Genomic DNA, 27,892 nt, shown 5'->3' on the forward strand with positions numbered 1-27,892 from the left:
GTTCCCTGAGGAGCAGGAAATAAACCAAGATTCCTGGGCCGGTCTCCTATTTTCCCGTCCACACCCTTTATTGTGAAATGGTCCAGCCTAAGGCAAGTGAGGAGTGAGGGTGCAAATACGAACCAAGAGCCTTCAAAATAGTTGGACTCTTTCCCAAGGGAAAGACTCCTAAAAATATATGCGAAGAAAAAAATTATTTTGAGAGACAATAAAAAAGTTTTTGTACACTGTCCAGTAACATTATTCATTATAGTAAATAGTTATTAATAAATGTTCAATTATGGGGGATTTGGCTAAGTGCTGAAGATACAAGCCTAAAATGGGATTATTAGCAAATTACTTAAATGATATCTGTAAAAACATGGAAATATATCTGTAAATATATGTATATATATATATATATATATACAGATATATATATATATATATATATATATAATCTGTAAAACCTGTACTATTTTTTGAAGATTCCATTTATTTATTTATTTATTTAAAATATTTATTTTTTTAAAGTGTTTTTTTTTTAAAGCATTTCTTCATTTTTGAAAGGCAGAGACAGACAGAGCACAAATGGGGGAGGGGCAGAGAGAGAGGGAGACACAGAATCCGAAGCAGGCTCCAGGCTCCGAGCTGTCAGCACAGAGCCTGACACGGGGCTCGAACTCACGGACCGCGAGATCATGCCCTGAGCCGCAGTCGGCCGCTTAACCGACTGAGCTACCCTGGTACCGCTAAAATATTTATTTTTGAGAGAGAAAGCAAGCAAGCAGGGGAGAGGCAGAGAGGGAGACAGGGAATCAAAGCAGGCTCCAGCCTCCAAGTTGTCAGCACAGAGCCCGATGTGGGGCTCGAACCCACAAACCGTGAGATCATGACCAGAGCCAAAGTTGGACCCTTAACCGACTGAGCCATCCAGGCATCCCTAAAGATCTTATTTTTAAGAAATTTCTATACCCAACAAGGGGCTTGAACTCACGACCCTGAGATCAAGAGTCGCATCCTCCACCTACTCAGCCGGGCGCCCCTCTCTTACTGTACCATGAATATTAAAATGCAGAACACTGGTGGTGTATGTGAGTTATGTGGATGGGGCAGGGGTATGGCCGCATGCCTGGGTGTTTTGTTTTCCTTGTTTTTAAAAGGTGAGTAGAAAATTTCAAGTAGTCTGAAGTAAAAACCAAGTCTTCCACCCCAGCTGCCCCTGGGAGAAGAGACTAGGTTACTCCACATCATGGCCCCTGTACAGGCAAGATGGCTCTGAAGCACCACTTGGTGAGTAATGAGAAGTGGCTATTTCTGGGTGGTAGGGTTACAGCCAAGACTTATTTTTCCCTTCGCTTTTTCTGTAATTAGTTGTTAATGTAAAATCATCTCAGACAAGAAACCAGCCTTCTATCCTCTGTCCCCAGGGGAGGGGCCCACCACCCACAGGCCGCGGCCAGTGGGCGCTGGGGAGCCCCACTGTGACCAGCTCCCCGCCTCGCCCGTTCCAGTGAGGTCTTTAAGCTCTGTGGCTCGTGAGTGTCGTGCATGAAGTAGTCGGCTGGGCAAAAAGAAAATAAGCAAACTTCACACAAAAGGGAGGAATGCTTCAGTCAACACTGAAAAAGGGCCCTGGATTGAAACTCTTGATAACTGTTCTCACCTCATTTGAAAATCAGCATTAGCTACCAAAATGTAAAGTATTAGTTTTATTAAAATGCAAATCAATCAACTAATCTGTCTTTCTAGTAACAGTTGAATTGCAGTATCCGTGTCAATTAAAATAGTTTCCAATTTATTCTTGGCTGGAAGGAGGGTGGTCTTCTGAATTTTAAAATGCAAGCCTCTCTTTACTGAAAATTCTGTTCTTTCTCATCTCTCCCGATTTTAATTCATTTTAATTAAGCACGTTGGGTTCCAAATATTTTGGAGTACCTGTTTAAATCTTTTCCTTCATCAGGTCAAGAGTGACTGTGACAAAGATTCCATCTCTTCAGGAAATGGATGTTAGCAACCGGCTCACTGGAAGCACGGTGTTAAGAGGTCATTTATTGCTGTTCTAATGTGCATGATCCAGACTCCTCAGGCTAGAGGGACAGGATTGGATGTTCTCTATTTTAAAAAGTGATCATTTTGAAGGGAGTAACTGTGGGGGAACTCTATTCCTGTTGATCTTTTGGGTAACTAGAGGCACACTGAAAATTAAACATTTCCCTGACAGTCAAGCCCAAGAGGTAACTAGCAGACAAGAGAAACACATCACCATGTACCAAGGTCCAATTAATGTGAGATGGAAAAACCCTCCTCCCCGCAATCTGCCCCATCCTGAGCTCAGCAGACACTCTGATGTTAATACTAAACTGTGATGCAGATTCCAACGAGGACTCACTTCATTTGGAGCCCAGCCTTTAGTGGTCCCGACACCACGACAGTGATACGTGGGGATTCCCAGGCACCGAGATCGGTCACCCGCTTTTGACATTTCAAAACAGTATCAAAACCTGACGTTACCAACAGTGACCACTCATGCACCACAAATGAATGCACGCTTCTTCTCAACTCCATAGCGCGACATGAAGATGTGGGCCCAGGAGCCGGGAGGTGGTCAGTTGCAGATGCCGGCACGCACGCATTACTTACGCAAGATAATCTTCATTGCATATTGACCACAGCATGCCAATAAATCCCCCTTATGGGGATTTAATTTCCAGCTTTTGACCTCTGGATGAAAAACAAGTGAATCATTTCCTCCTGCTAGATTTACACCAGAGCTGATCTCAATAAAGTGACTTAGGAATGGAGAGAATGGAAAAGGGCTCTGGAAGAATCTTTATGGGTAAAACTAAAGAAGGCAGGGATTTGTATTTGCAACAAAGAAGCAAATACCTCCATGTTACAAAGTCTCGTGGGCATAGTTCATAGGTTTTTGGGGATTCCTTGCTCCTCAGAGCCATGATCAATCACCAAATGTTATCCACCCCGAAAGCAGCATTTCAGCCCAGAATTATTGCTCCTGTGAGGTTTTGTATTGCGAGAGGAGGCTGACTAGAAAAAAAAGTGAAAACCCTCCCAACAAACACCATCACCCCTCTAGAGCCCTGAGTCAGACTTACTCTGCTGCTTAAGAAATCACATGTGGCAGCGCGGCAGTGACAATACTCTTTATTTGTGATGGTGAAAGGGCGTGGGGCACCGGTCCTTGGCAGACTGGGGCAGGGAAGACATGGGACATTTGGTTCCAGGCTTCCCGGGACTTAGCAGGCATGTGCTCTGCACGCACCCCTTCCTGGGACTTCCCAATGTGCTCGACCCTGCTGGCCGATGGCTTCCTCCACTCGGGGCTCGACGAGGAGCCGACCTGGCTAAGGCGCCGTGGTGTTCAGAGGCCCCGCCTCAGGCCCGCAGCGACAGAGATGGGCACTGTCAGTCCCTCTGGCCTTCGTCAGGAGGGCGGAGCTGCCCAAAAAGAGATCGATACAACTCTGTCCTGGAAGACAAACAAAACAAACTGGTTAACTTTGCAAGGTTAAACAAGAACTAAGAAGCTGGGAAATGCCCCAATCGGTTTCTTCAATTGCAAACACAGCCCTGTAATTAAAAATGCATCCCACAGCCCTTACTCACAAATACAAAGGAAGGAAGAACCTAGAAGCGCCGATCAAATAGTAAAATATGTAAATAGTCCGGTGTGGCTAGATACCTGTCTCCAGGGAATGGGTTTTCTATAAGTTTGCCCTTTACAGACAGGCTCTTCAAGTAAGAAAACAAGATTGAATATTTTAATAGGATGTATGAGACTGCCGCACGACGAGGAGGATTCAATCAGACATGGGATGTAGGGGGATATGATTTAGTTTTCATACATTTTCTTGGACTTGGAAGTACTTGAAAAACAATGAAAATGACCCAGCAACAAGATTCCAATTACTATCACATGTGCAGCTGTTTGGTGATAGAAGCAAGGCTCTTCCCCACTCCCCTGGCCCCTTTTATCTATTTTCAATCTAATAAATAATTCGATTGGCTAATTTATTTCTAGAGCTGGGTTTCGAAATTTAGAAAATGATAGTATGCCAGGGTCTTGGGCCCTGGAAAATAAAGTATCACTTCCAACCTCTGTTTCTGTTATCAAATGCAACACACATCCAGCCACCTGGCCAAAGCTACGTGTCAAGGCCTGGCAATCTAAAAAGGGGTGGGGTCCCTCCTGCCATGGTCACAGGAGCTCCAGGACACTTCCCCTGTGGACAGAGGGCAGGTTCTCCCTGCGGGATCTGAGGAGGGTGGAGAGCCACGGAGGGAGGAAACTCGGCCCGCCTAAGGCAGGTGACCCATGGCTGCACTCCGTGTGATGGCCCGGCCACTAATCCTCACGGAGGGACAGCAGGCACACAGGGCTGAGGTCCTGTGCCAGTGAGGGAACGACCCCAGAAGAAAGCTGTGCCTGCTGTTTCACACTCTCGAGATCGAACCATAAAAAGACAGCCAGCTGTCGTGGCTAAGAAAACAGGCTTTTACAAGTGGCCTCATAATCGGAGAGCCATCTTCAGCAAATCTGCTTTTCAAAACAAAACAAAACACCAAACCACCACCCCTCAAACAGCTGTGCGGGTTCAGTAAGACTTCAACACAAAAACTTAGGAGTCTGTTTTTGAAGTCATCTTGCGGTGGCTGTGGTTGTGGGTGGGAACAGAGGTACGATCGTTAGAAAACCCAGCAATAAAAATAGCATATTAAAACTTTTTTTTTAAAAAAGGAAAGATCCGAAAGAAGAAAGTCCAGTGGCCCAGAACGTAGCCAAACCCCATCATACTGGGGACCATAGTGTGGGCAGAGGTGTGTGGCTTAGGAAACCGTGGGTCTTTAGTATTATCACAGGAATCTCCCCCTCACCCTGAACCACCAGCCAGCTCTGAGGCCTACAAAGGCCTCAGGTTGACCAGGGGCTCCGTTGTTTCTTTTGTTCCTGTGCTTTGTACACCTGCCTGCTCGGCCTGGCCAGCCGGAGAGCACAAGGCTGGCGGGCGCTTCTGACCAGATGCAAACGAGAGGCAGGCAGCCTCGCTTCCAAAGGCAGTGGCTTCCGAATCACCAGCTCCATCACATGAAAGATGCTTCCCCGTATCGCACCGTGGCCTATTTGCCAATAAGCACAAGCCTCTCTCGCCACTTCAACGCAAAAAATTCAATGGCAATAAGCGGCGGGGGGGGGGGGGGGGGGGGGGGGGGGAGTGGCCACGACAGAAAGGATTAGTATGGCTTTAAGGCTGCACTGGCTGGCAAGAGGGATTGCTATTCAGGCCTTGGCAATCACACCCTTTCCCACCTCTCCCTGCTCCCTGCTCGCCTGCCCCAGACCCCATCATTACCGCCCAGCAAATGCTTTCACTCGGCGCTGCAATCGCAGGGAAGCGCCTGGACCAAGGCAGCAGTTACTGGCCGCAGCAGGGTTCACATGTCGGGAGCAGAGAGTGAAATGCAGAAACCCATGTTTTGATAGAACATCATTTCACACTCAAGTGGACAAAGCTGACAAACATATGCAGCTGTTAGTGGCAAAGCAACTTGGAAAGCTGAGGGGTCTGGGATCTCAAAATAGTTTGAGAGAGACTAGGAGTAAGGGACTATTCCAATCTAAAACCTCCTAGTAATTGCAGCTCCGTGCCTTCCTCATCACCTGCCACCAATCAGGGATCGTCTCTACCCTCAAAGCATCTCAGATTCCCCCGTCCCTCGAGGCCTCCACTAGCCATTCCAGTCTTACCATCGCTTACCAAGAATACGGTGACGGCCTCGAACAGACTTTCCTGTTCCCTTCTCTGCCCAGCCCTCTGTTTCTCAGCCCCAGCACCGTGGCACCACCGGGAAGAAGCCCCCAGGCTCCAACTGCTCTGCTCAGTGTGGCCCCAGTGCGTCTTTCCCGCAGAGGCTCTGTGCGGCAGGACATGCCAGGCTGGACACCGTGGCCGCTCTGAGCCCCAGAGTTTCACAAAACCATGCAGCCCCCTCACACATTTTGTAAGCTGACACAAAATTTTTCTCAATAAATTTAATAGTTACAGAGGATATAATTACCAGAACATAGTGAATACTAACTTTTGAAATAAAACTCTTACATTTTTTTTGTAATGCACCCAATGGAAACTATATGCCATACTGACTCGATACTCATCATCATTCATTTAAATAACACATAAACATACTCTTCAACTTGGAAATTTTACAGCATCCTCTCCTTTTTAAACTCGTATTTCCATTTGATTCTTCCCTACAGATTTTTGTCCTAATTGTTTTATGCTTGAAAGTCTTTTATTGATCACCCTATTAATACTTCTTGGCCACAAAAAACAAGTATGTAAATTGAAACACATTTTGAAATTTCAGAAGTTGAAATGAAAGTATTAAAAAAATTTTTTTTAATGTTTATTCATTTTTTGAGAGACAGCGAGAGACAGAGCACAAGCAGGGGAGGGGCAGAGAGAGAGGGAGACACAGAACCCGAAGCAGGCTCCAGGCTCCGAGCTGTCAGCACAGAACCTGACACAGGTCTCGAAAGCACGAACCGTGAGATCATGACCTGAGCCGAAGTCGGACGCTTAACCGACTGAGCCACCTGGGTGGCCCCTGAAATGAAAACGTTTTAATTTCTTGACACCATAAGGCTCTAGGTAATTAAAAAGTACTTCTGGATTGTGTTATTATTACATAATTATTATGATAAAATCGACATATACCATGGTATAATAAAACATAATTTTGGTGAACATTTAATACACGTAAATATATAAAATGTTACTGGAACTGCATGCCTTCATGATATGGATGAGGCTTTTCATGTACCCGTGGTGAACAGCACTTAGTGCCAGAATGAAAGAGTGCTCAGCATCCAGTCTATCCCTGCTTGTTGGTTTTTGCAGACACAAGTAAGGAGAAAAGTCACGTGAACAAGTAGATGGGCATCAGAGAGTTTCGTTACGGCAAGGTCACCCAATTCTTTCAATTTCTTCTGAATTACATGCCCCCCCAAAGCACATAGTGATCTACCACCAAAAACTGGTTTTAATGATCTTCGAGCTGACAGCTCAATTAGGTTCTCTTGCAATTTTGTTGAAAATAAAGATCTGGGACCATCTGACCCACAGGGGCTGGTTACCCAGGCCCAGTGCCCTCCGTTCTCCATCCCACACCAGTACGGAGCCATGCTCTTGCTAGGGGGCCTGGAGTGGGCAGAAAGCCTCCACCTCAGAGAGGAGGGGCTCGGGCGGGCTGTGTGTCAGGTGAGGGAGACCCACAGCCCCTGCTCAGGTGCATTCCTAAGCAGCCCCACTTCGGGAAAGAGCACACATCTGGAAATCGACTCTCAAAAAATGCGCGTCTACTTTCCCCTTGGGGAGTCTCTGCGCACCCCAGTGTGAAGACTCAGGGGCGGGGGAGCACTGCATACTTCCCCAAACCCAGACAGGCGTGTGATGTGGTGCCAGTGCGGGGGGGAAGATAAAAGCATCTGAAAAGGAACATGTCCACATCCCCTTTCCCCATCCCAAGGAAAACAAAACTAAAAATAAAACTAGGTAATAAAAAGGCACCATGGGACAGAGGGTCAGACTGCCTTCTGCTGCATGGAACATTTTTCCCTGCAGCATCTTTCCTAACCAGGATTTAGCCATGCAGAGAAGCTAAACTATCAATCCTTCAGGTTAACCTTGTCTTCATCTGATTCTCTAGGGTAAGTGTATAGTTTAATACTTGAGGTCCCCTTAAGGCTATGCATAATGAACTTGGTTTAAAAAAAAAAAAACCCACGTAATTCCTGCTCCCTATCGCTTCAAGAATCAAGATTTGAATCACTGAGCTGCACCGCCTTCCCCTCTTTGTTCCCTTCCCCCCACACTCCCAGCCTCAGTGGCCAGTGGGAACGTCCACTGTGGAAAATGTATTAATGTTCGTGTCATGCAGGAGAATAACCCACGGAGTAATTAACAAGACTTGGACCTAAGGTAGAAGGTCGATAGCAGGGGCTCTTCCTTGAATTAAAATTTAACTTACCCTTTATTGCAACCTACAAAAGCAAGTAATGAGCACTAACATTTTTATTTCTTTTAAACTGTCATTTAGGCTGTAGAGGGGATAATTACCTATCTCTAGTGTAGTAAGGTTTTATAACCCTTAGTGAGGCATTTTCTAATTTAATATTTTTACTATATTATCATAAAACCTGTTTCTGGAAAAAAAATGATCATGGATTAGCAGCCATTTTCCATAAAGACAGAATGTGTGTGTGTGTGTGTGTGTGTGTGTGTGTGTGTGTGTGTGTGTGTGTATCAGGATTAGGTTTATTTATTACAGGATTCTCCTGAAGACACTCAAAGTACCACAGCTGAGCGATCCATGCAGCACGGTCACTCGGGTGGTGGGCAAGCCTCGTGGCGGCCCGAGGTGAAGTGGGGGGCAGCGTGTGTACAGAAGACTGCAGCCCCAAGTGTGTGCACCTCAGTGTGCTCCCCTCGGTTCCTCGTGTGCACCTCCCACCGCAACACAAACCGGAGCCTTTCATGCTGTTGTTCGGGCAATCGGCACGAAGAGACACGTTAAACCTGCACATGATCTGTGTGGGGCTTTCAATTTGCTAGGTCAGTAGCTTGCAGCACTGGGATACGGAAACAATTGTACTGGCTGTGCTCCAGAACACCGCACTCCTCCTCCTGTGGCCCGGAAACCCCAAAGCTGTCAAGAACCCCCTCTGTCCCCGTGGCCAGAGGCAGGCACTGAGAAAGCAGCAATGCCACTGCTCCCTGAAGGAGCCTGCACAGTCCCCAAAGTACATCGTGTTCCCCGAGCAAGTATTACAGGCAGGAGCTGGAAGCCAGGCTTCCAAATGTGCCAGCGGAGACAGTATCGCTGCTTTCCTGATTAACATTATACACATAATTTGCCCTTGATTAATTTGAAATTGTTCATTTGTTGCTTTGTGGCTGGGGCGGGGGGGGGGGGGGTAGTGTCTTCCCAAATACACAAGACGCATCCCAGAATGCGTCCTGGCCCCTCCTCCTTTCTAGCCTCTCCCTCTCTCTGCACCCTGAGGACCTTGTGCTGCACACAAAAGTGGTCTAGCATTTGCTGCCACTTCACTCAAGCCCTTAGGTAGCCATTTAAGAATAAAAACATGATGAAACACACAAAGGGAAAGAGAGACTAAGGGTTCCAACCAGCAGAATCCTGATCAAATCCGAATCCTTAGGGGTCAGTGTAGGAACAGCCGGAACAGAAATTCACACTGGCCAGCAGGGAAAATCATTGGCGATGTAACTGAAGCCTGCCTTTTTTCACGTTTGTGTTCTGAAAACAATGTACTTACTCGTGCTGTGGAAGCTCATGAACACGGTTAGAGGAGGTCCCTGCCTCAAAACACAACACAAACGTATGATATGCGCCTCACACCTATCCGGATGCCTACGTGAGCTTCATTAGACTTTGTAGGAATAAGGAGGCTGTGAATGACACAGCGGAAGCTGAGTTGGGAAGGCGAATGGACCCAGTAAATGTGTCTAGTTAGACGGACCTGCTCCACTGGGAGAGACGTATGAACGTTCTTCCTCACACTGAACCCAATTCTGCCATTCTGTGACTGCCACCCATGGGCCCCTGGCCCTCCGGAGCCAAGAGAGAAAACAGAGCTGACTGCCCTTCCCTGTGGCAGCATTTCAATTATTTGACGGCTTCTCCTAACTAAATCTGTTCTTTGCTGGGTGAAAAGAAACAGTTCATTCCTGCTGTGATGAAATCTGGAGTTCTCTCGACAGTAAGGCCCTCAGATCCTCTGAGCTAATCCTGATGCGCCTGGTGCAGCCTAGTTAATCCAAAGTGGGCAGAACAGGCGACTCTATTCCCTCCTCTGTTCTCACACTTCCCCTGCCTTCATGGAGCTTCCACTCTCTTCCAAATATCGACTGAACAAGATATCTTGCCAATTATTCCTTGGCCCCGATCAATGACACCAAACAAAGCGGTCCTCCTGCCCCTCTGAACGCTTTGTGATCTGCTCCCCAAAACGTAAGACACAAAATAGTACCTTCCTTTAATCTTTTTCCTTCTGCTTCTTCTGACCCAAATCCATTTCATCCATATCAGTGACTTTACGAGTGAGAGAAAGTCACTTGAGAAATGTTTCTGTGGCCTAACAGGGGAAATATATTGATCCAAACGGCAAGCAATTGCCCTGTGCTCCTTGGGGGCTGTGGCAGAGGGTGAACCCCAGCATGTCACAGGAATGGCATCCGAGGCAGACACATGCTGGAACGGGTCTCTGAGACTGGACTGTTAGGGACGCAATCCAAGTGAAGACACACACGCAGCCCTTATAAGGAGGCAGTGTCAGTTAGTCAGGACAACAGACAGAAATCACGACAGAAAATTTGGATCCTGAATATAGCCCAAAGGTCAGCCCTTAACTCTCTCCCCTACTCTCCTCCCAACATCCCCCAGCAACAAAAAGTGGTTCACAGGCTCCTTTCCTGAAATCTCATCACAATTCCATACCAAAACCCAACACACACACACACACACACACACACACACACACACACACACACACACACACGAAATGAAGTTAAAAGAAAAGAAAGCAGCCTTCTCTTACCTAGGACTTATTTCTTAAGAGGATCAAGTTAGCAAAGTACCAGAGAGGACTCCGAGGAGGCCCACATCCATCACTAATTACCTAAATCTGGAGACCAGGCAAGTCTCTAAGCAGCCGCGGGCTGAACCGCAGCCACCCAAATCCGCCACGAGGTGGCAGTACACGACGTGGTTCTAAGGACTCGGCCAGTGGTGTGGCTCGCGGCAAACTGCGCCCATAAATTACCTAGTGTGTCTGCTCTCATCACCATCCTCCCTGGGCTTGAAGGAGACTCTAGAAGGTCTGTTCCAATTCGCTCTTTTGGTCAGGTCAGAACTAGGTCCTTCAAACCTCTGCAAATGCTTTTAGCCCTGCAGCTTTAAATTACAGATGGTGACATGTGGCCTCTGGCCTGTCTCCTAAAGATCAGACAGACTCGAGATTTATAAATGTTCAAGGAAGCAGGTTGAGGGCCCAAACAAAGGAACTGAAAGGCTGGGGAAAGGAAGGCGAGGGCAGAGGGCCAGGGAGACGAGACGAACAAGGGGTGGAATCTGTCCCGGTTTCCTCACTTGTGCTCTGTTCTGGTTCCCAAGTCGGCTACACTCACTCCACTCGAACAAAGGAAGAAAAATACTTGAAACTTCTGTCATTCCTACCGCTAGCTTTGAGTCTTTCAAATTCTTTTAAAGAAAAATAATTTACCTTGGTGGACTGGCAAAAAATAAGGGTGGTGGAGATGGGGGTGGGGGTGGGGACAGTGGCACTCTAGACAAAAGGGATGTTGCCTCCTTTCCTGTGCATTAATATTCCATATTCCTGGGATGATTTCCACTTTCACAGTTTGACTGTTTTATAACAGATTTGATGCGAGAGAAGACAAATGGCCTCGCTAAGGAAAGACGACAAATCATCTCACTGCTTTTAGCAGGGTTTTCTCTTTATTTTTATTTATTTTTATTCTGTAGCTGGGCTGCAGAGCTCTCTGCCTTGGTGGAGATGTTTAATATTAACGTCAAGCCACCACGATCCCGGCAATAGAGTTGGCCAGTGTTGTGTTTACGGTTTTGTGACTGCTGGCTTCAGGAAGATGAAGCTCCTTGTTCAAACAGCAGCCCCTCTAACAGCTCCTGTTAAAAGCCAGGGGATGCTTCACTGCTTAGACGTGAATCACTTCCTCCAACCGCACTGAAGAGGAGACTGACACGCGAGTTACATTTGTGTCCCTATCAAGGCTGCTGCCCAGCGACCCGGGGCCTGGGGGGCAGCGTGTGCCGCATCTCTCAGCTCCAGTTTAACTCCTACTTTTGGGGGTCAAAACACATGGAAATTAGTGAAGGTATTTACTGGCAACCCACAGAGTTTCAGCAAGGCATTCTATTGCTTCTGGTAATCAGCTGGAGGACGTATTTGACTAAAAAAACCAGCACCATTCCAAACAAAAGCAGTGAGCACCGAGCACACAAACACCAGGCACCTGGTGGTGTGAGGTACTCTGGGCCCTCGGGGCAAGTCCTGACACTCTCCTCCCTGGGGTGCAAGGATCTTGTGCTCTCCCCTGCTCCTCCTCCCTCTTTGTCTTTTCATCTTCCTCCTGGCCAGGGGTGTAGACCTTTTCCTCGCTTCTATTCTTGGCTCTCCTCTCTTCCCTCTCCCACTCTCCCCTGGCAATCTCATCCACGCTCTCAGCACTAACAATCTCCGGTGGGCAGGACACCCACGGCCGTGGCTCTGGCACCCTCACCTAGACGGGCATTGCATGCCCTGGCCCCGCAGGCTAGGCTTGCTGTCACCTAAACTGCCATTTGTTAATAAGGGCAGCAAATTCTCTATCATTCAAGGCCCACACTTAACTGCTTAATGGCAGGAAGCTACAAAATTACAGGTATCGATACCACATTTTCTTTCTTTTTTTTAATAAATATTTTCTTTTAAAAAAAATGCTTATTTTGAGAGCCAGCACACAAGTGGGGGGGAGAGAGGGAGGGGAGGGGGAGAGAGGGAGGGGAGGGGAAGAGAGGGAGAGGGGGAGGGAGGGAGGGAGAGAGAGAGAGAGAGAGAGAGAGAGAGAGAGAGAGAATGAGAACCCCAAGCAGGCTCTGTGCTGTCAGCACAGAGCTCGATGTGGGGCTCCATCACGACCTGAGATGAAATCAAGCATTGGGAGCTTAACCGACTGGACCACCCAGACACCCCAATACCACATTTTCTGATTCAAAAATAGAATATGCCCTGAGACAGAGCTCTGGCTTGGGCAGTTTACTTATATTAATTGATAGAATACAAATTGATGCCCTCCAACTGTCAGTCTATTTTGGCTCTTAATAGTATCCTTCAAAGTACTTCTTCCTCTTTTCTGTAGGAAAAAGGCGTTTTTATTGTTTATTTATTTATGAGTGAGAGAGAGAGTGTGCGCAAGCAGGTAGGGGCAGAGAGAGAGAGAATGGGAGACACAGAATCCAAAGGAGGCTCCAGGCTCCGAGCTGTCAGCACAGAGCCTGATGCGGGGCTCGAACTCACAAACCAAACTGTGAGATCATGACCTCGGCTGAAATCAGACGCTTAACCAACTGAGTCACCCAGGCACCCCAGAAAAAAGGTTTGTCCAAGACACCTGCCACCTAACTTTCCCCAGGAGTAGTGACCAGGATCCCATGGCCTCCAGATGTCTGCAACAGGGCCATCGCGCCCTGCTTCGTTCACCAACCAGTCACTGAACTCAGCAGTCTGACGACCGATCCCAGTTAGAAGGCTAGTTTTAGAAAGCCTACTTGCTAAGTGCAAACGGAGTAGTGTGCCCCTCTGTGCCTGGAAGCCGGCAGAGTCTGTTGTGAGGCACGGCTGCGCCTCCCCTGCAGGACAGAGAGGTAGGAGAGGTAGGCGAGGAGGCAGTGTGCTGCCAAGTGCGTGCAGGAGAAAATGCGTATCGATTTCTTCTTTCTTATAAAGGAGCACAAAGCGCTGAAGAACAATTGCGTGTCCCTGCAGCATTTCACATTCCACGTGAGACAAAGGCCCAACCCCCACCCGCCTGAGAAGCAGAGAGGGGAACCACGCAGCGCTGCGTCTCCTGGGGGTGTGTCAGCGGGGTGTGTCAGCGGCTACCACGCGTCAGGGTCCACTGCTGGGACTCCAAACACCTCAGGCCATGAACGCCTCCCCCGCCTCAGATCAAGTCATTTCCCTCACTGGGCTGATGCCGCCTCATCTATATTGGAGAAGAAAGAGCCTTCAGTCTTATTTACCTTTTAAGTGGAGGTGCCCAGAGGGTAAAAGAGTTAATGTTTATAAAGTGTTCAGCTCCCCAGAGGGAGACAATGGATAAAACACAAGGTGTGGTTATGGCTCATTCAAGACCTCATTTCCAGGGTAGTTAGTAATAGCTTCCCATTACAAATGCAGAGCTTCCCAGCACCTTGAACTCAAAGTAGGATGAGGCAATGCCCTTTATTTAAATATCCTTTTTTGGTTTGACACTTACTACCAACACTAAAAATGACAATAGGTAACCAGGGGCTATTATGCCTTGTTAATGCACACACAGAATCCATTCCGGGGGTGCCTGGGTGGCTCAGTGGGTTGGTCAGACTTTTGACTCAGGTTGTGATCTCATGGTTCATGGGTTCGAGCCCCACGTCGGGCTCTGTGCTGACGGCTCAGAGTCTGGAGCCTGCTTTGGATTCTGTGTCTCCCTCTCTCTCTGCCCCTCCCCTATTCGCACTTTGTCTCTCTCTCAAAAATAAATAAACATAAAAAAAAAAAAAAAAAGAATCCATTCCACAACTGTTTTCTTCTGAAACCAAACAAATCCTGAAAGCAGTCCAAAAAACTGACCTAAAGCTACAGCTGGTCATGACAGAGCCTGGTCTATAGTCTTCACATTTCCATAGTAACTAACAATTTATAGGAGGGCCACAGAAACCAAACCTAGTGTAGATATCACAGCCAAGGAGGAAACCTACAGTAGAATACAAAGTTTATTTATGTGTGTGGTCCTGGAAGTGATGGAAATACACGAGTATTCCTGAAAGATCTTTTCCCGAGGCTCATTCTCCGTAAAAATGACCTCAAAACCTCTCTAAGTAAAGGGTTGGGAATGAGAGGTCCTAGAGCTGGACTCTTCATTTCTGAGGATCTCCCAACATGGCCAAGAGCTAAGAAGAAAATATAGAGCTGGCCCTCAAGCAGTGCCGTGTTTTAGCATGGAGATGTAACCCACAGCTAATTAGGGCATGGCCTGGTGGTAAATGCGACATGTAATATGGACAAGTACAAAGTGCTAAGGGAGCAGGGGAGAGTATATTAAAGGAGTTAGATGATTTGGAGAGATTTCAGTAAAAGAGGCAAAAGCTTTTCCTCATCTGTCTTATAGGACTGTTTGCAAAAATAGTCTTACCAGCAAATTGTAAATAGACTTATAAGCTGAAAGCCTTTAAAGGCATTTCAGACAGGAGATCTACAGCCAACTCTTTTCAGGTTTGCACAGAAATGGATATGCTTCTGCTGCAGGCAAAGGGACAATGACCTAATATTTACCCATGTGAAAACATGCATTTTGTTTATTATTTAATTTTTTAAAAAGTTTATTTATTTTGAGAGCGAGAGAGCAAGCGGGGAAGAGGCAGAGAGAGGGAGAGAGAGCGTCCCAAGCAGGCTCCATACCGGCAAGTGCAGAGCCCAATGTGGGGCTCAACCTCATAAAATGCGAGATCATGACCTGAGCCGTGATCAAGAGTTGGATCCTTAACCAACTGACCCACCCAGGAGCCCCACATTTTGTTTATTTAAATAACTGTATGGATTACATTTAAAACAGTCCTTCTCAGAAACAAAAATTTAAAAGAACGTTTCATTCTCAAGACTCTCATGAGCAAGTGCCCGAGTGGCTTAGTTGGTTGAACGTCTGACTTCAGCTCAGGTCATGATCTCAAGGTTCGTGAGTTTGAGCCCCATGTCGGGCTCTGTGCTGACAGCTCAGAGCCTGGAGCCTGCTTCATTCAGATTCTGTGTCTCCCTCTCTCTCTGCCCCTCCCCTGCTCACATACTCTCTCTCTCTCAAAAATACACAAACATTAAAAAAAAAAAAAAAAAAGACTCTCATAAACAAGAAGGACTATTTTTGCTTTGTAAAGGAGACTGAGCCACATAGGGAAGCCTTCTTTGGGGTGGCACTGGATGAGTGTTAGTGCAAAACACACACACAAGCACTCTCCTGCATCAACCCTCTAGCTGAGAGAGGCTGGCATCAACTGGGAAGAGACCTTAAATAAACGGTTTTGCAAATAATACTTGTGCTACAAAAATGTTATATAATTAAGGCAAGATAAAACTGGAATCAAATTATTCCAAATGTACGAGCATAAAACCTTGACACAAAACCAAGTACAAGATTACAGTAAATATATGTGTACTACTTTGACTTACAAGTTAAACATTCATTTTTTTCCCATTTTTAAATAGTTTATTTAAGTAGTCTCTACACCCAACATGGGGCTCAAACCCACACCCCTGAGATCAAGAGTCCTATGCTTCTCCGACTGAGCCAGCCAGGCACCTGACAGGTAAGCATTCTTAGTGAGAAGAAAACCCCTATCACGTGCTTTTGTGAGCTGTGATAAATACTGTTCCAGAGGAACAAGTAGAGACTCCAGGAAGAGCGAGCCCCACAGCCCAGTGTGGGATGGAGAGGTGAACCTAGGCCTCCCTGGTGGGGTCGGTCAAGGACTATGAACATTCATTCCAACAGGAAAGGACTGAGGGTGGGAAGGGGTGAGGAGATGCCCCGGTTAAGAGAGCAGAGTCAAGAGACGCAAGCAGGAGTGGGTGGAGGAGGGGCTGTGGGGGCAGCACACGGAGGGCAGGCTGACACCGGTGAGGACCATGAGGGGCAGGGCCGAACAGTACGGCTTGAGTTCTGTAGACGACAAACAACAGAGCAGCTCCACTGTTCTGCGAAGGTTCACTCTGGCAACAATCCACAGGCCTGACCACATGACACCGAGCGGTTAAGAGCCTGCTGGTGCAACAGTCCACATGGGAAGGAGCAAAAACGGTTGGACTCAAAAAGAAGCAGAAATGGTAAATAGGGACCATTGAACAGAATATTAAAGTTCCAAGCAGATTAAAAGTAAGAAAAAAAAATCAGATGAAACCAAGGAGAACACAGGTGAATATCTGATCCTTGGATACAGCAGGGCTTGACTGGCTAATCATAAAAGCAATGGAAATATTCTAAAGAAAAAAGGTTTTATATATTTGATTACATAAAAAAGGAAAAATTATATTGGGGCATCTGGGTGGCTCAGTCGGTTAAGCCTCTGACTTCAGCTCAGGTCATGATCAGGTCTGTGAGTCTGAGCCCCGTGTTGGGCTCTGTGCTGTCAGTCCAGAGCCTGGAGCCTTCTTTGGATTCTGTCTTCCTCTCTCTCTGCCCCTCCCCCACTCATGCTCTGTCTCTCAAAATATGAATAAACGTTAAAAAAATTTTTTTAAAAAAAGGAAAAATTATATGTGACCAATGAAAATCATTAACATCAACAGGCAAACAAGATAGGATTTTTTTTCCTATCTTGTTGGAATGAAATACAGTATAGAACCATAATAGATATTACTCATACAAATTGCAAAGAAAAACTAAAAGGAAAATAAGCAGAGTATAAAACAGAAATATGAATGATTAATAAATATACATACACTTCAAGTTCACTATTAAATGAGAAAATAAACATTAGATACTTAGTTCAGTGGCTAGCACAGTGTAGGTCAGTCAAGTGTCACTTGTTACTAGCTTATAAAGCAGTAAATAACTTTTAGCACATCATAATAGATAACACTTTTGAAACATAACCCTCCATATTAGCAAAGGTATAATGACAAACCTTAACCGGTGAGGGAGCAGGAGCATGCAAATTAGTACAACTAATCAAGATCATTAGGAGGTTTATGCCTTTGATCCAGGAATTACCCTTCCAAGAATGTATTCTAAAGACTCTAGCAAAACTTAGAACACAGATTTAAAAAAATTTTTTTTTTTTTTTTTTTTTTTTAGAGAGAGAGTGAGACAGAGAGAGCATACAAGTGTGGGAGCAGGCAGACAGAAACTGAGAGAGAACTGTAGGCAGGCTCCACGCTCAGTGTGGAGCCTGATGTGGGACACCCCAGAACACAGAATTCTGTACAAATATGTTCACTGCAGCATTACTTACAAAGAAATAAAAATAATTAGAAACAATCTAAATGTCCAATATTCCATAATTTAATATTATAGAGCTATTCAAATACCTTTAAAAAAATGGTGTTAAAATGCTTAAATATAAAGTTAACCAGAAAAAGGGATTCAAACATATATGCATCTATCTTTATAAAATACACACACACAAAAATTCTCCAAGAAAACATATAAAGGGGATTCTGGGTGGCTCAGGAGGTTAAACGTGTGAATCTTGATTTCGACTCAGGTCATGAATGATCTCAGGGTCGTTAGATTGAGCCCCACATAAGGCTCTGTGCTAGGTGTGGAGCCTTAACATTCTCTCCCTCCCTTCCTCTACCTCTCACACACTCTCTTTCAAAACAAAACAAACAAACAAAACATATAAAAGCATTAATGTTCAACTCTCAATAGCATATAACATGAATTTTTCTTTGTCCTTACTGTATTTTCCAAATTTTCTCCCATATGCATGTATTGTTTTTATTACAGGGGGAAAAAAAGATACTGTCTATAAAGAAAGTAGATGACCTGAATACGGCAGGTGTAGAACTATAAAAGCAAGCTGATAGAACATATCAGATTTCAAAGCTGATTATAAGGTTTAGGGTCTTTGTTTAAAAAAATTTTTTTTTTAATGTTTATTTATTCTTGAGAGACAGAGCACGAGCAGGGGAGAGACAGAGAGAGAGGGAGGCACAGAATCCAAAGCAGGCTCCAGGCTGAGCCATCAGCACAGAGCCCAACATGGGGCCCGAACCCACAAGCTATGAGATCATGACCTGAGCCAAAGTTGGACGCTCAACTGACTGAGCCACCCAGGTGCCCCAAGATTTAGGGTCTTTGTAATCAGAAGAAAAGTGTAACCATAATGGCATGTTATCCTGTGATTCATACTAAAATGTGAATGACTTATTAGGCAAACCTCCCCTATATAAAAAGCATCTCTATTATAAAATTTAAAAAAGGAAAACAAAACATCATTTTAATCCAAATAAGCCCCCCCCCCCCCAACAAGTTTTTAATTGACAGAAAGGTTCTTGTATACATATTGAGAATGGGGAGAAGCAGCTTCACTTTGGCACATTATCCCACATATCTCTAAAAGCTTGCTCATGTCTTGGAGACAGCAGCAGGTTTTAATTCACATTCCTAAATGCATATACCAGCTCCACTACTTATTTGCTATTTAACTTGGGCAAGTTACTAATTGCTCTATGCCTCAGTATTCTTATCATAAAATGCAGATAATGTCAACCACTTCAGTGGTTTCTTTTAAGAACTGAATGAAAAGGTACATGAACAGCTTAGCACCATTTCTGGTATATAGTAAATACTCAATAAATGGAATATGATGTTATTACTCTGTGTCATTTCACTGCAGACTTAGGGTGGATAACTCAGAGCAAAGGATGAATGCACTTAGAAACAGAAATGGTCTAGATATCTTAGCAACCTAACGCTGGCTCAGTGATCATTGAGGGAAATACAAAAGTAACGTGAAAACATTTAGCCCCTGCAGGATACCTAGATGTGATTAATACAATATTATAAGATATTATATTTTAAAAGATAGTAATAATAAAACACCAGAACTTAAAAACAGGAAGTCCTTAAGAGAAACATTTACATTCACTTTAAAGAATGTGAAAGATCCCTTTGGGGGAAAAAACGGACTCACAATCCTCTGAAGAAATGATAGGAATTTAACCGAAATGAGAACTATAGTCAAGGAACCCCATTTTGAGGACAGATTTATCTGTTCAGCATCTACAATCTCTTTCTAGAAGATGTGCTTTTATCACTCTATATCCTGCTTGGAACCAAGGCTTCAATTTGAGAATGCAAATTCACTAGAATTGTGTAAGACTGAACAGTAGCAAATCAGGAAAAACAGAAAAAAACAATGGCGGTTTTCAATCCAGTTTTAAAACTCTGTGGCCCACGTCTCAGGTTTGAACTTGAGAATGTTTCCTTTGTCCTTTCTGACATTACTGGAGGAGGAAGGCCCCAGGCCTCCTATCTCTGTGCTGGACGCCATCTTTAATGATGATGTATGGGGGTCCTTTCCCCTCAGCGCTGCTGGGGGGTCAAACATGTGATGCTGCCCGCCTGAGTATCAACAAGCGAATTATAAACTGTGTCAATCCGAGTTAATGCAAAGCTGTAATCCTCTTTAACAAGAGATCAAATCACTGCTGTGAGTTATGTTCATTCTGTAATCTGATAAGAAAGAGAGGGAGCCTCTAATAAAAGAGTAATGGGAGCCTTTAATGACGCTGGTAAAAGGCAGCACCAGTGAAAATATTGCTCTCGTTCCTGCTGATTAGATCAATGTTGCATATTTGCCTGGACTTGTTTCACCTGTCAGAATAACCTGTGTCTTTTTAGGAGATAAGAAGCCTCAGAGAAAGCATCTGTATCTTAACCATTCTTGCTTGCCAGTTTTTAACCAGCGAAAAATGCTCTGTGGAGGGTACTTCTGGGGTTATTAGCTGATGTGCTCTCAAATGCAGAGCAAACTACACCAGAATATATCACCATGATTCAATGCCAAATTCTCTTAAATAAAGGGGTAAAGTAGGCAAAGGGGAGTCAAAAATGGTCTAAGTAACCTCTGGGTTACCAATTAGGGGGAGAAGAATATCATCAGTAGAGTGGTAGAATGTGCCCATATTTAGGGTGCAGACCCACACACACAAAAATGGCAAGCGGAAGATAAATTGCCTGTACAAATTCTATTATACCAAGACACCTCAAGAACAACGTGGCAGTGATGTTGACAAAGCACTTTACAATGCTGGATTACCTTTGTACGTTTCTTTTCTAGAACTCCAAATGTAAAACAATAATGTATTTGGTGCCTAGTTTTCATTAAAGGATCCTCTCCTTGTTTTTTTTTTTTAATTTTGTTTTAATGTTTAATATATATATATATATATATATATATATATATATATATATATATATGCGTGTGTGACACACATACATATGGCGTGAGTTGTGGAGGGGCAGAGAGAGAGGCAGAGACAGAATCCAAAGCTGACTCTAAGCTCTGAGCTGTCATCACAGAGCATGACGTGGGGCTTGAACTCACCAGCTGTGAGATCATGACCTGAGCTGAAGTTGGACACTTAACTGAGATACCCAGGCACCCCTCTTTGTTCTTTTGTAACGCCAGCAAGCTTCATAACAGGAGTAGGGAAAAGCGTTTTTTTATTGTAGGGGAGAAAATGGGGGCTAACATGGAAAATCTTAGTTTCTATTGAGAATTTCCTTAAGTTCTTTGCAAAGGAATGGGGAACTATAAAGTGTTAATAGTGTTACCATTTTTGTAATAAGAAACAAAGCTTCAAACAACAACAAGAACAACAAGAACAACAAGTTTCTCAAGAAAATGCAATAACCTAGCCTTGTAACAGAGGGTACTAGAATTGGGTTTATATAAGAACAGTTGTCTGAAGCAGCAGTTAATGCTGCAAACACCAAGTTTCTTTGGCGCATTCGAGCTGCTAGTTGATGCTGAGACCCCCCCCCCCCACCATGCTGACAGCCAGAATGCTCTGTGGAGGGGCACACCATGGCAACAGAGAACATGGCACATGTGGACTCCCTTCCCAAATGTGAGGTGGCAGCCAGTATGAGGAACATCTCTGGACCTGTCTCTGAGGTCTCCCTCAGAATTTGCTTCTCCCTGTTACACCAGCATTTTACCATCTGACCCACATCAACACAACAGAAAAACAAGAATTAACTTCTTTAAAAGTCTGCCTGAGAGGGTCTTTCAAAAACACAGGCAAAATAACCCCAGATGATTATTTCCACAACCTCCAAATTCTTCATTTTGTTGCAACTATAATAAGAGATCATCTGAATTTTTACTTCAGACTCTCTTTGGTCTAACATCACTCCAGGGGATTCACACCACGTAAAATAAGCTGTTTCTAAAATGTTGATAAGCTCAGAATAACTTTAGTCATCAGAGAGGCTGAACAGCAATCCTGTAAATCATGCAAGTAGCACCCTGACCTGTTCTCAGTGGTAACAATATACTTAGAGGGATTCTCTCCCAAAGAGACACCAAACCTTTTCTCCTCCTTAGCCCATGGATAACCCTGTCGTCTCTACAATATCATAGGATACTTTGCCCTCTTAGCAAAGATGACTCAAAGAGCAAACAGTAGCTGCTCTGAGAGCTGAGCTGCCCCGTATCAAGGGCTTGCCAAAGCCAGTGATCATTGTTAGGGTCATAGTAACCTCCTTCCTTGCATGCAAACATGGAATACATTGGCAAAGTGGGATTTCTTTTGTTTTCTCTCGGTACGGGGGATGTTCATCAGGCCTGCAACAGAAACCACCTTCCTACCTCCTAATGTTGTAAAGGTCTACTGGACCAGCACAAATGAAGTATCTCGAGTTACGCGTGACTTTCTAACATAGGAGACACATAAAGGCATAAAAGCACATAAAGGCATTAAATTAGTATACAAAGTTTATCCAGAAAAAATGCCCCCAAAGGAAAATTTGGTAACACAGGGGCATAAACTGGGCTACTTTGCATTTAAAAGGTGTTTTTTTTTAAAAACATATTGCTTGAATATAAAAACTGCTAGCACGAGAAAAGAATATGTATCAGCAGAAATTAACTAAATAGACAACACTACATAGACCACATCACAGGAGACACAAAATGAAGATGCCACTGCCTTTTTAAAGATCCTTTTAAAGACAGCACTTCTTTCTCCACTAAGGGTATTTTAATAGCCAGGGTTAAAGATCTCTTCTATTCTCTCCCTTAATGAGAACTACGTTCCAGTTTCAATTCAAATTTGACCGAGTGCAAATTATTTTTTAGCTCAAACTGGATGATTTTAGCTCAAATTGGGGATCCAAGGACGGGTAAACAACACTCAGATTCTGCCTCGCTTCTCCTCCAAAAAACCCCCCAAGCATTGGGAAATTCAGGCATATGTGTGGAACAATAAACTGGAACCGAGAAACAAAGAAAAGAGAAGGGGTTCTCTCCCCAGACTTGGCTAAGGTGGGAACCACAGGTGGAGCTGCCTCTGGGAATGAGAAATCAAAGGGCTAGAAAATGTATGTGTGTTTTACCATGATTAAAAAAGGGGGTGGAGGGTACTAGTCAGGGATGAAAAAGCCAGTTTCATCCACATGGTCCATAGGGCAGAAACCATAAGGGAGAGATCTTCCATTCACAGACTTTAATACAGAAACAATCAAGACCTTCCCATTTCTTCTCCATATTATTGATATAATTTTCTGACGGAAAATGTCCTTTTTTCCTGGTGATAAAAAGCAGTGTAAGCTTATTGTAGAAAAATTCCGAACACCATGGAAATACACAGACCAAAAAGTAAATGTGTTTTCTCCTCCCTGCCACCCAGCAACAAATACGTGGTGCGGCTGCTGTACACTGCGTCAGAGCTTCTTACTTTGTAGTGGAACTTCTATGAGTCTATCCTCATGGCAAAGGACTGGACCAAAACACAAGTACAGAAAACAAAACATTGGGAGTCTCCCTCACCCCTTCCCTCATGCCATTCCTTTCCCAGAGGTAAACACTGTAGATATTATGATGTATGGTCTTGCCAAACATTTTCCCTAAGCACTGTAACGTTTATATACATGTATGTACATATATGCCTGTTTTTATCTTTATTTTTAAAACAAGTGGATGGTGTTACAAGCACGGTTTCTTTTTCCAGTCAACAAAATAACCTGGAAATCCATGACAGCACAATTGGTTTTTTAAAGTATCACTTTTTTTTCTATCACATGTATCTATTTTCAAAAAGGCGGATTCTAGTATAGTATTTTATAGCCTACTTTTCCATTGAACATTATGTTAATACCTACAGCACTACTTTGTCCTTTAAAAGCTCTTTATAATTTCACTGTGATTTATTTAACTAGTTGCTTATTGGTCATTTAGTTTCTTATTTTCCTCCATTATAAACCATGTTGCAACAAACATTTTTATTTTGTTTTGTATTTCCTATTTATTCTTTTACTGAAATATAGCTGACACACAATGTAAAGATTCTTGATGCAAATATATTTGCCGACTTGCTATTTCCTTAGGTCAATTCCTAGAAGTAGATTTTCCTGGGTCAACAGGTAAGTATACATTTAAAATTCTGAAACACATTGCCAAATGGCCCTCCAAAATGATTTTTGCCAATTACATTCCCGACAACGGTATATGAAAGTGTTTCCCCATACCATCCACACTGAGGGTTACCAAGCTTTTAATGTTTTGTAATTTTATAAGGAAAACAATGAAATATCATTTTAACTTGCATTTTTTTTTTTTTTAATTTATCCTATGTGTGTGAGAGAGACAGAGAGAGAGAGAGAGGCAGGCAGGCAGGCAGGCAGGCAGGCAGGCAGGCAGTGTAAGCAGGGGAGGGGCAGAGAGAGAGGGAGAGAGAATCCCAAGCAGGCTCTGCACTGTTAGCACAGAATACGATCCAGGGCTTGATCTCATGATCCTATGAGATCATGACCTGATCCAAGATCAACAGTGGGATACTTAACCAACTAAGCCACCCAGGTGCCCCTAATTTGCATTTCTTTGATGAATGAGATTGACAGTCTTTACGTTTTTGAGATTTTTTAAAAATGATTTCTAAGTTTGCTTGTTGACATGCTTTGCCCATTATTTTTACTGGGATATTCTTAGACACTTCTAAAAACTCTTTACATAGTATTTTACATAGTAAAGAAAAATATCATATTTTGAACTTTTCCTTGCCAGTTTGTCATTTACTTACCACTCTGTTTCAAAGTCTTTTTCAATGTGACTTAAGGCAGTCAGATCTATAAATATTTTTCCTTACAATTTCTGGCCTTGGTGTCATGCTTACAAAGCCCTTTTCTACCTCAAAATCATAAAAAAATTCTCTATTCATATATGCACACCAAGAACGACGTATCTGTAACTTAGCAAAACCAAAACTATTCATTTGAGAAAAAGTGGTATACACTGATACTGATATTTTAACAATTATAAAAGTTTCCCATCCTTCAGTATATTTTGTTATGTACAAAGTAAGAGACAAAACAGTACAGTAGCAGATAGTCTCCAGTTATGGAATTACTCGAAGAAAAACAAAATAGGCCAAGCCATGACTACCTCTTTCTTAAGATAAAGTACAACACCTATTGGCCCTGAGAGTTTGCATACTAGAAGCAGAGAGAGCTAATAATGCAGTTACTCTACCCATAGTCAACCTGGCTTATTCAGACTATGGAGCATGAGCAGTTATGTGGATAAATGCCTCCTATCCCTGGGAAGCACAAAGGGAATGGAGTGTGCTGCAGTAAAAACACATGCTCAGTTGTCCAGCTACAAGACTTTTATTAAATTCCTTATTAAGTGGGCTCAACAAGCTGGAGAACAATGCTGATAATAAGCAATCAGTCCACAAGAGACAACCTTTCCCCCCACCAAAACTGAACGCCGGAAGGACTATCACCCAACAAATGTTCCCAACCCCTTCTCCCTTGCCTGCTCTACCTGAAGGAGCAACTTAGCACAGTTCTATCCAATGAGATATAAGAATAAGTTTAGAAGGGATTCTGGGGAAGCTTTTCCCTTTCTTTTCTTTTCTTTTGTTTTTTCTTTGTTGTTGTTGTTTACTTTTCTAATAAAAGAAAGTAGGTAAATCTGACATCACTTCTTTCCTCTCTTCTTCCTGCCCTGAACATGTCTGATGGCTGAAACTGTAGCCGCCATCTTGGGACCACAAGAGAAAGACCAAGAGATGCTGGCCCTTATATCATTGAGAAGGGAAAACCACTGGCAGGAATTGCATGCTACACCTACAATTTTTCTGTCAGAAAAAAAAAAACAAAACAAAACAAAAAAAAAAAAAAACCCCAAAAAACAACCGCTCACTTGCTTATGCCTCTGCAGGCAGGTTTTAAGTTTCTTATAGACAAAGTCCAACATGATCCTAAATAAAAGAGCCATTTTCAAGTAATCTTTGGCTAACATGTGGTTGCAACCCTCAGATATTTTAAGTGAATAAGTAAGATTTAAGAAAACGAAGTGCCCCTGGGATATTAGGTAATTCAAGAAAAATCCCAACTAAGAAGGACAAAAAGTTGATTTCTAAATGATCTAGTAGTAGTACTATATTCAAAAGATGGCACTAGTATTTAAACTGGGTTTCACTTTATGCCTGGGGGAATAATGTTTCCTTAAATGGGTTTGTTTTAGTTTTAAACATCTAGTTTTCTTTTCCTTTGATGTAACTTTTCATGTTGTCTTGACAGGGATTTTAAGTTGCACTCAATTTACTCTGTAATTTTAAAAAACAGACTGGATCCAGAAATAAGCGGAAATAAACAAACAAACAAAAAACCCCAGCCAGCCAGACAAAAGCATTCACTTGCAAAAAGCATAGGCGAGCATGCATAGTCACAAAGTTCTGACCGGAAATGAATTTAGAACCTTCCATAAGCTCTTTTGTACTTCGGGATACTGAACAAGGGCAAACAAAAAATAAGTAATCACTGTGTTCACGTAAACTTGCAGATCTACTACTTTTCAGGCCAGGAGGGAAAATCTGATGTGGTTTAGTAGCAAACAACACTCTCATATAAAAAGGTCAAACGTACCTTGAGAAATAAAACTGGCAGACTATTATGTATTTACCCTAGGACTAATAATTTCACTTGGTAAAGATTTATGTTTACAAATGTCTACCACAGCATTATTTACAGCAATAATTAAAAATAACTGTCCAACAACTAGTGAATGGTTAAATAAGGAACATAAAAATATTATAGTCATTTTAGTGACATGAATATGCTCACAGTATACAAAATATTTAAATGAAAAATTCACAACAGAATATAATTTTAGTTATATTCTAAAGAAAAATAAGAATATACTCGAAGGGAACTCATAAAGACTGAAAGCTGGCCAGCTCAGTCAGCGGAACATATTACTCTTGATTTTGGGGTCATGAGTTCAAGCCCCAATTTGGGTAGAGAGATTACTTTAAAATAAATAAATAAATAAAATGAAATGTTTAAGAAAATTAAAAAAAAAAAAAAAAGACTGAAAGGAAATATTCAAAGATGCTACAGTGGCTCCCTCCTGCATGTGTACATACTTACATACACACATTTCCTAGCTGCCTATGCTGAGAGAACCTAGCAACAGTGAAACCCAGTGACAATGAACACCCTTAGCACACAGATCTTGGTTTCTAAATACCACAATCCACAAAAAAGAATCAGGGTTCCTTGGAGAAAGACAGACTCCAGGGTTGGAACAGGGAAAGTATAAGACAAGCCTAGAATATCCTGTTAGAAAGTAAGAATGTACTCAAGGAATGGGGATATTTCAAAAGGACAAAAGCCAGCTTGTAAGGGCTTCAATAAGCTGAACAATTTTAAAACAAAATAAATGATAGTAATAGATTATAATTCACTGAATAAAAAAAAGCAGGAGTTCATACTAATATAATGAATGACAAATAAATGAAAGAGAAGGGATATGGCTAAATAAGCAATATTATAAACATATTATAATGTAGAATGCCAACTAATAAATATAGAAGGAATTATTCTCTAAAAAATGGCTAATTATTAATTGTTATATTATGAGGATACATTTCTTGGATATATTTCTATTTTGTTTCAGTTTTATAAAATGAGCATGTACTTCTTTTGTAAAAATACTAAGGAAATCCTCAATGGCAGTCTGAACAAACACAACTTAATACACATCTCTAGAGCAGTATCAAGCCATTTTAAAAAAGGAGAGCAGGAGCGCCTGGGTGGCTCAGTCAGTTAAGCGTCTGACTTAGGCTCAGGTCATGATCTTACGGCTTATAGGTTTGAGTCCTGTGTCAGGCTCTGTGCTGACAGCTCAGAGCCTGGAGCCTGCTTCAGATTCTGTGTCTCCCTCTCTCTCTCTCTCAAAAATAAATAAACATTAAAAAAAATATTTTTAGGGGTGCCTGGGTGGCTCAGTCGGTTAAGCGTCCGACTTCGGCTCAGGTCATGATCTCACGGTCCATGAGTTCGAGCCCCGTGTTGAGCTCTGT

General features: G+C 43.3%; 1 protein-coding gene across 1 annotated transcript in view; it reads right to left on the reverse strand.

The window, feature by feature from the left end:
- Nucleotides 1-3,131: 3,131 nt before the first annotated feature.
- The window catches only part of AATF (apoptosis antagonizing transcription factor), a 104,369-nt gene continuing 79,608 nt past the window's right edge, over nucleotides 3,132-27,892 (reverse strand). Inside the window, exon 13 of the mRNA XM_042914470.1 lies at nucleotides 3,132-3,469. Coding sequence (XP_042770404.1) covers nucleotides 3,406-3,469 — 64 coding nt within the window. The 3' untranslated portion in view covers nucleotides 3,132-3,405. The remainder of the gene's footprint in view (nucleotides 3,470-27,892) is intronic.

This window comes from Panthera leo, chromosome E1 (assembly GCF_018350215.1).
Source record: "Panthera leo isolate Ple1 chromosome E1, P.leo_Ple1_pat1.1, whole genome shotgun sequence".
NCBI classification, from domain to species: Eukaryota; Metazoa; Chordata; class Mammalia; order Carnivora; family Felidae; genus Panthera; species Panthera leo.